Source organism: Babylonia areolata, chromosome 18 (genome assembly GCF_041734735.1).
Source record: "Babylonia areolata isolate BAREFJ2019XMU chromosome 18, ASM4173473v1, whole genome shotgun sequence".
Classification (NCBI taxonomy): domain Eukaryota; kingdom Metazoa; phylum Mollusca; class Gastropoda; order Neogastropoda; family Buccinidae; genus Babylonia; species Babylonia areolata.
Genome location: NC_134893.1, coordinates 5,791,276 through 5,802,817, shown reverse-complemented (window position 1 = coordinate 5,802,817; position 11,542 = coordinate 5,791,276). Strand labels below are relative to the sequence as shown.

At 39.2% G+C, this 11,542-nt stretch overlaps 1 protein-coding gene across 1 annotated transcript; it reads right to left on the bottom strand.

The window, feature by feature from the left end:
* Positions 1–609: 609 nt before the first annotated feature.
* Positions 610–10,251, bottom strand: LOC143292391 (tektin-4-like). Its single transcript, XM_076602618.1, has 7 exons — positions 9,857–10,251; positions 8,705–8,950; positions 7,910–7,980; positions 6,603–6,746; positions 4,125–4,347; positions 3,243–3,397; positions 610–1,519 (listed from the first exon to the last, which is right to left on the bottom strand). The coding sequence occupies exons 1-7, from the start codon at positions 10,136–10,138 to the stop codon at positions 1,303–1,305; spliced, it is 1,338 nt and encodes a 445-aa protein (XP_076458733.1). The 5' UTR covers positions 10,139–10,251; the 3' UTR covers positions 610–1,302.
* Between the last annotated feature and the right edge of the window lie 1,291 nt (positions 10,252–11,542).

The window sequence follows — 11,542 nt, the reverse complement described above, 5'->3', positions numbered from 1 at the left end:
CCTGGGTTCAAATCTTGGTAACGGCACCTGGTGGGTAAAGGGTGGAGATTTTTTCAATCTCCAAGGTCAGCATATGTACAGACAAGCTATGTATATACATGTATATACGCAGACTGAAGATCAAATACGCACGTCAAAGATCTGGTAATCAATGTCTGTGTTCGGTTGGTTATGGAAACGATAACATACCCAGCATGCACACCTCTGAAATGGAGTATGGCTGCCTACATAGCAGGGGTAAATAAACAAAACGGTCATACATGTAAAATGATACATGTCTGAATGTGTATATGTGTGTGCCTGAAAATTGACTGAATGACCGGAAACGAATGATGAGTGCCAATGGCAGCCATCAGTCAGCTCTACCCAGCTAGGCAACCTGATTTGCAAATGAACCCGAAATTGTAAAGCGCTTAGAGCTTGGTCTCAGACAGAGGATAGTTGCTATATAAGTATCCATATCATTCACAGATTCATACTTCTGAAGATACATTTTCTCTTTCTGTGGAGATGTATGATTAATGGTTCTAGTATATGCTGGCATGTCTGAGTTAAGAGTATATATTGCACACACACACACACGCACACATTAGGACACATTACAAGGGGTTGGTTTGTTTTTTCAGTGTATTGGTCACAGTATCTAATATGATCTCTTTGTTTAAATTCAGCAGATATAAAGGCTTCTTTATCACTGACAATCTAACTGCTGTGGACATGGCAATTGTAATACTGAAAAAAGCAACATACACCGCACAGCAACATTCTTCACAAGACTTCGGGAAAGACGGCCAGACAGAAAGTACAGCCAGAAAACCACATCTCCAAACACAGAAGCTGAAACTGTAGTTTTCAGATATGTACATAAAGAAATTTTAAAAAAGGCAGCAATGTCAGTTTAAAGGCAAAGTCAGCATGGTTTTACGAGTTGATTCAGCACTCATTCTACAACAAATATATACATGATACTTCCATAAAAATAAATGGGATCAAAAACTGGAGGTCAAAATTTTGCACATGATAACAGCAGTGGGATCAGGACGTGAAATGCATGTATGCAAACCAGACTGTGGGGAACAGGAAAGATTAGTTGTGAATCAGTAGTAACAGCTTTGAAAGATGTGTTTACCAATGGACCATAAATTTCGTTCTTAATTCTCAAAGAAAAATAAATGCTCCTAGCTGGACCAGCTGAACAGAGCAAATGCCAAGCTGGATTGGCAGAACAGAGCAAAAAACAGGTCCAAAAAGGAGACAAGTGTTTGAAAATGAATGAAGACATAATCAGTTCAGATTTCACAATTACTGGTAGCCCTGGAGTTTGATGGTGGAGGGGTATCGTGTGCGCACGGTCATGCACTTGTCCCTGTCGATGAAGATGCTGTTTTTCTTCACAGAGATCTCTTTCTCTAGTGACATGCGGTTGTCCTGCAGGTCCTTGAGGGAGTTCTCAGCCTGGTTCAGCTGGTTCTTTAGGGCATCGATGGACTGGCAGATCTCGTTCACCTCGCTCACCAGCCTGCACACAGTGATGGAGGGGTGTGATTGGAAATGCTGGGAGAAGCGATACACAAGCCAAATTTCATCAGGAATCACACGGTCTTCACAACCAAGACACAAACCAAATTCTATCAGGAATTGAACTGTCTTCAAAACCATTCAATAATTTCTTTCAAATTTAAGAAATATTTTTGTAAGTATAATGCTGAAATAAAAGGCCAGTTAAATGAGTTGTAGTAAGAAAATTTTAAGTCTGGAAAACTGATGCCTGAAGAGGACTTTTTTTTTCAAATGTAATTTAATGATGGGGACAAGTCTTGCTGAACCCTGCATTCAATCAAAGTGAAACTTTAACTCACTGCGGGCGAATAGTTCTCTCCCTTGCTTTTCCCAACAGATAACCCATTTGTTAGGGTTAGGAAAAAAATCACAAAAAATACAAATCATAAAGTAACTGAATGAAACTTACTGTACTTGACCCACTGACCACTCTCCTCACATCATGTGAATGCCCACCCCCCTATCTCTTCACTGCTCTCAGAAGCTGAATCACTATCAATACTTGCCAGTAGCTTTCTTCACTACAGATACTTTATTCAACGTCTTCATCATCCTCGTCGATGTTGAAACCTTCAGTTCGAAGCATTTCAATCACTTCAGCAGTGGTAAAAGCCGCTGTTGTGATCTAGTTGGCTCCAAAAATTTCCACTTGTATCGCCTGTGACGCCATTTTCGATGCGTATGCAGATTAGCTTGTTGTGTGGGGTCCTGAACTTGCTGGCTCGCCGAGTAGTGTGTTGTTACGGAATCTCATGAAGAAACTTTCCATTCGACCCTTGACACATTCACAATGCCCAGTGTAGCTGCAAATGTTATGCTACCCCATGAGGAAAATGTGGAAAAAATTTTAATTGTCAAAACCGCTATAGCGTTCCATCGTCTGGAAAACTACCTTATGTCAGGAACGCTATAGCGTTCCATCGTCCGGAGTGAGTTAATAACCTTTATTCATGTGTTTTGTAAAGTGGCCTCAACAGATTTTCAGTAAAACCAATGAAAAAACAACACGCCAGTCTTGTATTTTCTGGCCCATGAGAGCACTGGCACATAAGATGAATCTTTTTCTTTTAATACAATGTTGTAATTGTGTTAGATGTACCACATTCTCAAACATGGCACATATATGATCATGTTTATCTGTATTTTATCAGTGTTTGTGGGCAGCAATTCAAAATTTCTACTGGTATGCTTTTATATAATGAGTAATTTTTACACCACTTTTGAACCAGCCATGCTCTTGTTTTTGTTGGCAAATTTTGTGCCAATGAATTTTTTGTCAAGTTGAACTTCTATTTAATTACTTTAGATTTCATGCTGTGTACTCATTGTAATTTCTATTAGTTTTTTTCTGGTCATTTCATGGTATGTGTTCATTGGGACTTTTATTCAATTTCTTTAGATTTCATGCTGTGTACTCATTGTGACTTCTGTTAGGTTTTTCCTCATTATTTCATGCTATACATTCATTGGGACTTCTACCAAATTCATTGTTTCAGATTCTGATGAATTTGATAAAGATTCACTTGAAAGCAATGGAAAAATCTTTACGAATTAGATATTTATTTTCTTCAATGCCTTTAAAGTTTGTCACTGGTCTTAGGAGAAAACAGCAACAATCATTAAATGGACAATAAATGTAAAACCAAAAGCAGCTGCCAATGAAGAAGATGAGGACAACTTACGCATATTGGACGGGGTCTCTGCAGAGTTCCACATTCGGTCTGTACGTCCTGGAGTTGAGGCGTGTCTGGGCCACCTTCATGGGGTCCTCCTTTGCTCTGATGGCAGCCTTCAGGTTGTCAATGTTCTTCTCCTGCTGGGCAATCTCTCCGCACACCTGAACAACAAACACAGCCACACTCTTCATTTAACACATTAATTTGTCATATGAACACCTCTACAACAAAAACACAACTCTGCTGTTCATTTGGCCCACTTGTTATACAAAGACTTTGTCTGTCCAAAGAGTCTAAACAAAAATTTAATTGGGAGATGAAACTTAAGTGCACAACTTTAAAAAAAAATGTACATGCACTATACTGCACACTGGAGAGAAACATCCTCTCTACAGGACTGTTTTGAAAGCACTTTTTGCACATATAAGTGTTTTTTTCTTAAGTTTTTTTTTTTTCTTTTGACAGGAATAATACTTTATCAAATATCTTCTTAATATGCCATTTTTCTTATATCACATTTTAAAAATAAAACTTCTCAGGGCTATTTTAAAATCATTTTAAACATTTTTTCTTTTGATGGAAATGATGCTCTGTCAAATGTCTGCTAAACAACAACACCATGAGCAAAGTATAAAAGAAAGTTTTTATGTTCTTTCACCTTTCACCTTATTCACTTCTTCTGTATGTTCTCTGCATCAAAGGTCTTCTTCACTTCTTTCACCTTTTTCAAGTTCTCTCTGTCTAATGTCTGCTTAACAACGCCATCATGATCAAAGTGAAAAAACATTTTTTTGATTCTTCACTTCTTTCACCTTTTTCAAGTTCTCTCTGTCTAATGTCTGCTTAACAATGCCATCATGATCAAAGTCAAAAATTAAATTCTTTCACCTTCTTCAAGTTCTCCTCCAACTTGGCCTTGGCATCCTCCATCTCTGTGACCCGCTTCTGGAAGTTGACGTCAACGGTGTCGCACTGCTCGCGCATGTCGCGAGACGTGTCTTCCAACACGTTGTCGATCAGGGTGCGCAGCTGGATGGAGGCCATGCGCTCATGCTCTGCCCGTGCGATGTTGTCATGAGAGTACTGCGCCCACGACTCAGGGGTGCTCTGACTGCAAGACACAGGAGATTAGAAGCAGGTCAGACGGGCGCCATAGCCGAGTGGTTAAAGCATTGGACTTTTGATCTGAGGATCCCGGGTTCGAATCATGGTGACGGCGCCTGGTGGGTAAAGGGTGGAGATTTTTACGATTTCCCAGGTCAACATATGTGCAGACCTGCCAGTGCCTGAACCCCCTTCGTGTGTATACGCAAGCATAAGACCAAATACGCACGTTAAAGATCCTGTAATCCATGTCAGCGTTCGGTGGGTTATGGAAACAAGAACATACCCAGCATGCACACCCCCGAAAGCGGAGTATGGCTGCCTACATGGCAGGGTAAAAATAGTCATACACGTAAAAAGCCCACTCGCGTATATACGAGTGAACGTGGGAGTTGAAGCCCACGAACTCAGAAGAAGAAGTAGGTCAGGTTCAACTCCAAATAATGTTACTGAAAGTATGAATAATGAATATTCCAAATTAGGTTCAATTCCAAAGATGACTGAAAGTATGAATAATGAATATTCCAAATCAGGTTCGGTTCCAAAGATGCAATTCTTCCTATAGGTAACATGATATTGAAAGTCTTAATGCAAATACTCCACATTAGGTTCAGTTAGGAGCAAATTAGGTTCAACTCCAAATATGTCGTTCTTCCAACAGGTAACATCAAAAGTCTGAGTGCTAGACACTCCCAATAAACTTCCAATTAAATAAACTGTTGTTTTTCCAATAGATGACATATTATTGAAGGCCTGATTACTAGACACTCCAGATTAAGTTCAACCCCAGATATGTTGTTCTTCCAATACATAATGTTTTCAAAAGTCTGAATACTAGACACCCCAGATCAGGTTCAATTCCAAAACTGTTGTTCTTCCTACAGAAACACTCCAGTTTTCAATTCCAAATATGTCAATCTTCCAACCAGTAACACTTTCATTGAAAGTCTGAAAACCAGACACTAGCTTTTAACTCGATACTGGGCCAGTACTTACTAAACTTTTAAATATTATATTTACCCATTCAGTGCAAGAGAATTTTGTCCAAAAAAAACAAACAAAAAAATAAAAACAACAACAACAAAAACTGCTCTCCCCTTGCTAAGGAATTTTCAGGATTTAGGAGTAATACTTTAAAAAAATTTCTAGCACAACAGGAGATACAGAATAAAAGTAAATGTTTTTATGAAGAAAAATGAATGTGGATTCTAAATCTGGGCTTTTTTCCCAAATCATTTTGAATCTAGATTACTATTTAGTCATTTCAAAGTGAGGATAAAAAATTGTATGCATTAGTGGATGTCTTACAGGCACTGTGCCAACACTGTCTGAATGACGTCATAAGGAAAAACTGAAATCCATGCAGGACGTCAGTGGATGTCTTACATGCGCTATGGCAACACTGTTTGAATGACGTCATAAAGAAAAACTGAAATCCATGCAGGACGTCAGTGGATGTCTTACATGCGCTATGGCAACACTGTTTGAATGACGTCATAAAGAAAAACTGAAATCCATGCAGGACGCCAGTGGATGTCTTACAGGTACTATGGCAACACTGTTTGAATGACGTCATAAAGAAAAACTGAAATCTGTGCAGGACGTCAGTGGATGTCTTACAGGTACTATTGCAACACTGTTTGAATGACGTCAGCTGACGTCTTACAGGCACACTACTGGTTAACAAACTCAAAACTGCTCCCAATACTTTCTTAAATTTGATTTTTTTTCCCTGTCCACAGCAGAGCATCTGCATTATTCTTTACAGTATTATATTTCTGTATGCATCAAATAAAGAAAATACATATCAATATGACATGTTTTCATCTGAGACAAGAATACACTGGTATTTAAAAACATTGCATTTTTCACAGTCCTTTACATTATAAATACTTCTTGTTTGTGCACATGTTATAATCCTTGGCGAAAGGTATACACCACAAACTCTAGATGCAGGCGTTTCTCCAATTTGCTTGCAGCCTACAGACATCAATGCTTTTCTTCTTCTTTGTTCATGGGATGCAACTTCCAAATTTACTTGTAACTACAAGTAGGGCTTTTACATGAATGACACTTTTTACTCTGCCACTTAGGCACCTTTTCTCCATATCTTGAATATCAACGAATCAAGAATGGGTTACAGAAAACAGCATGTGTAAGAAGCAGAGCAAAAAAAAAAAAAAAAAAAGAAAAGAAAACCCAACAAAAACACACACACACACAAAAGGCATTAAGCTAAATCAAGTACAGACAGTGACTGACATTTCCTCAAACTTGGCGGCACCATCATGGAACTGTTTGTTGGTGTGATGGTTCCTCAGCACGCCACAGCCGGTATCAATTTCCAGCGCCTCCTTCTTGTCACTCCAGTCCATCTCCAGGTTCTGCTTGGCATCACGGTTCAACCTGCACACACAGGGATGCTTGCAACAACTGTGTGCTTTGAGTTTGCTCTGTCTCTGGAATTCAGTCATTTAATGCAGTCCTGCACCTCGCAATTCGGAGATACCTGTGCGCACAGGACGCTTGTCACTATTCACTGTGTTTAGTGTTTGCTCTGTCTCTAGAATTCAGCCTTTCAGTGCAGCCCTGTACCAAGTAGTTCTCAGATGCTGAAAAAGGCACTTTTGTCACATAATTTGTGTACTTTAGAATCTTTACAGATTAACTCCTAACTTCGATAACATGTTCTCTTTCTGCAAATGGGAATGAAAAATCATGTTCAAGTATCAATGCATGTGTTGTGGAATGCATTAACACTTAACTTTCACAATGTTTTCTCTGTCTGGATATGGGGACCAAAAATGCTCAAGCATCAGCGCACATGTTTTGAGCTGCTCTTTCAACTAAACACATACTGTTTTTACTTTAACACTTGCCCTTTCTACAAATAGGAAGAAAATGATACCAGTTCATATGCTGGTGGGTACTATTTGCTTCAAATCATATTATTCCATGACTTGTGTGAATGTTTGTACCAAGTGGGAAAAAAAAATCTCATTTGAACAGTTGTTACAGTTTGTAAATGATTATTTCAAAATTGGTTTGGGTTGATTTATTCATAAACAGTTATAAATGTCACCTCAAAGAAATGAAATAAGATCAGGAAGGCAGAATCAGTCACAACACAAATCAATTGTTCATCAGCTAAGTAAATATTCCTTTCTCATATTCACTGGTAAACTTATGTTTCAAATGAATTTATGTATAAGCAAATATTCCTCAGTCATGATCTTATAGAATATTCAGAATACTGGTATGAAACTTGTGTGTGGAATTTATTTAAATAACTACTTGAAAAAAATCAAGTTTTCAAAACTAAATCACACTTATACAATTCAGGGGTAGTCCTCCTTTTCTCTCTGCCTTGGATACATGGATGTGAATCATCAGTGAAACCCTTTAATTATGACCATGTTGATAATTGAATATTGGTGAAGAATGAACTGACCAAACTAATCAAAACTTATATTCCACATTTAAGGCATGATGGAATTTAACAATTCAAAGTATACAAACTCTCATTTATGCCTTGATTAATAATGGTTTTAAGCCATCTGTTGACTCACCTGATTTGCTTCTCAGCCTGAGAGATGGTATTCTGGAGCAAATCCCTAACATTGTTGATGATTTCAACTTCCTGAAAGAAAAGATTATTGGTTAACAAAAAGATGTAATGCCTGTAACTCCTGCAACATTCTTACAATATACACTGACTACTTTCAATCATCTTAAGGATATGACATACCGCTTCATTTGACATTAATATATATTTTTCACCAAGAATATATAGAGTGATATTCTGAAGACATGGATCTCTATAGTAATGAAAATATGTATGAAAAAAGAACAAAATGCTGGAGCAAAATGGCAAAAGTACAGTTTATCTTTGACAACAAGATCAGTAATAACAATCATCATCAATAATAACATGTAACAGGAACCACCCACTAACCACCTCCACAAAATATATACCATTCTCCCACAACATACACATCACTGAAGAACAAGTTTATAACATTTTCCCACAGATCTTGCAGTTTTGTACACTGATGGAATATACTGTCCCACAGCAGGGAATGGCTAAGAACTGGTAGCTAGCATCACTACAGAACAATGAGGTGAAGGTGATACAAACCATGTACACATGAGTTATGAAGTCCGTGACAAAACGCATCCTAGAAAACTGACCTTAAGCAGAGAGATCTCCACTATGTAGTCTGTGACAAAACACATCCTAGAAAAAATCTTAAGCACAGAGATCTCCACTATGAAATCTGTGACATAACACATCCTAGAAAAAATCTTAAGCACAGAGATCTCCACTGTGAAGTCTGTGACAAAACACATCCTAGAAAACTGACCTTAAGCAGAGAGATCTCCACATCATCCTGTACAAGGTCAAGTCCCTGACGTCGCTGACGACAGTTGAGGTTGTCAGTGGAAATGTGCAGGGGAACCTCTGTTGCTCGCAGAGCGTTTTCCAGACGCTTCTTCTGTGCCAGAAGCAGGTCAGTTTCATCAATCACGTCACGGATTTCACGCTCCAGCTCTGCTTTCCAGAAGTCGATATCCTTGCATCGCTCTGCTAACTTCTTGGTGACGTCAGACTGTGGATGAAGGAGGATCGGCAAGTTAAAAAATAATGCACTACTGATAAGAGATAAAACAAAAACAAAAAAAAGCAATGGGAACTTGATGTCTGAGGATAGATACTCATGAAAAAGATGATAAACAACTGAATAACAGTGACAATTATACTTTATTTTACAACAGTGAAAGTACTGGTTTATGTTTTCATACTTGCCATTGTTATACCATGACAGCAGTTGCACACACACACACACACACACACACACACACACACACACACACACATTGCTGCACAGTCATAATATATTACGAAAAAGTATATTTTGTCACAAAATTTCTTTTTTTAAGATGGCTTTTTAAGAAAGATGTAGAAGGAACAGAGAAAAAACTAAAGTTTCCAGTGGAAATATGAAATATGAAAAAGTGACACAGTCATTAAATATATACACAAACATTCACACTTGCATACATATACTTCTGTGCACACATACACACAAATATACATGTTACTGAGATATGAATAAGAACTGTGCTCTTCACTTTTATGGCAGGCCAAACAGAAACATTTAAACAAGCTTTGAGCTTGTCCGGGTCACAGTTTTGTTTCATTGGTAACATGATTCATTTCCATGACAGACCAAACACACAAACATTTAAACAAAATTACAGCATACCAGCTTGTCACAGTTTCAGGTTTTATTAATAGGTCACATGATCATAATGAGAATGACACCCTTCCTGTGTTTCTTGTGGCAACAGTTGTGGGTTTGTTTATTAGATCATGTCAGTCAGGTTGACATGGCAACACTGGGACAGTCACATTTGAGACGATATTGACATAACATCATTTAAATCTCACACACACACGCGCGCGCGCGCACGCACGCACACACACACGCACGCACGCACACACACACACATACCTGTGTCTTGTTGGTTGTGGCCTCCGTTTCATTCCTCGTACGTTTGGACTCGTGACGAACCCTCTCCGCCTGATCCCTGTCCACGAAGGACTGGTAGTACTTGGAATAGTTGCTCTCATGCCACTCACTGGGGTTGTACTTAGCGGCCCGAAAACCCATGGTGGAGATGCCCATGTCGTTTCCCGTGTTTCCCGTGTACGTGAGCTCCATCTGAGGGTTGGGATTCACGGCGGGCTCGGGAGCACGCTCTGGCGGCACCTCTACGCTCATCAAAGTCGCCATTTTCAGCGCGGATAGAGGGAGACTCGGACAATGGTCTGATGAGTGTCTGCTGCGAGCTCTCTCTCTCTCTCTCCCACGGCGTTGCTACACACTGTCCGGGTGTTGTTGTTAACGGCAACCAAGCACTTGACGGGGTCGCCAGGGGAAGTACCTGGCGCCTCTGGTGAGAGCTCTAAGGGCGGTAACTCTACTCTCGGCTTGATATGACAGATCTGGCATGTCTTTGAAAGTAGTTCGAAAGTGAAACTGAACAGGTTATTATTTGTAGTCGTCATTGTATGTGTGGGTAATGGTTGAGTAGTGGGAGCAGAGTGGGTATGAATTAAGTGAATAATTGAGACATAATGACGCTTTTCGGATAGCAATACCTGCTTGCCACGTCTTCTCCAGAAAAGTTTGTCCATACTTGGTCATCGACACTGATATCTCAACACAACTGAGTGTGTTAGGTTGGTGTACTGATATCTCAACACAACTGAGTGTGTTAGGTTGGTGTAATATTAGTTTTTACTTCTTTCTTGTAAGTTTTTTTTCTTCTTCTTGGATAAAAAGAAAAGATATATACCAAATTTTACTGTTATCACGAAACGCCGGATCGCTGTTTCCATTAACGCCAGTTTCAAATAAGAGGAACGCTGAATGGTGAGGGTGGGGGGTGAGCGGATCGATTGGGCTAGTGGTGGTAGGATTATTGATTTGACAAAGTTACATCAATCGTATTCGAGTTCTTTTTTCCAAACATTTACCTGACGGCAGGAAACGCTCAGTCAGTGATGCGCACACTACCTATGCTGGTCGAATCGGCTTAAGTTCGCATCTTTTTTATTCTTATCATTTTATTATTTGATTTATTATTATTATTTCTATTGATTAACGTTTAAGAGTTAAAGGTAACAGGTCGGGCGAAAGACTGTTATATGATTTTTCCTTTTTCCTGTTTGAGGACTGACACCGTGGACCCCGTGAGCCGATGAGCGCAGTTACGGTCGTTGCTCGAGTCACTTTCGCTGCGCCGCGAACAACCATCGTGACCTAATAATTACACAGTCAAATTTCTTAACCACGGGAAGGAACCTCAAATAACCATTAAAAAAACAACAATATTGAACCACACACATTAAAACACGGTCACCTCCGAGTCAGTAGAACAGAACTGAAGAAAACATTTCTTTAATATTAATTTTATTACTGACCAACTGTGCTGCCGTGGGTTACGAGTTATTCAGTGAAAGGATTTATACGCGAAAAAAGTGGGAGCGGGTGGGGGGATGCAGAGCAAATTGAACTTGAAATTATGATTATATCACGGTTAAAGATACGACAGAATTTTACCCTCAGTTTAGCATCTCGTAAGCATATACACATCAGCAGTACTGATGCTTATATTACCGTGACACAGGGGCA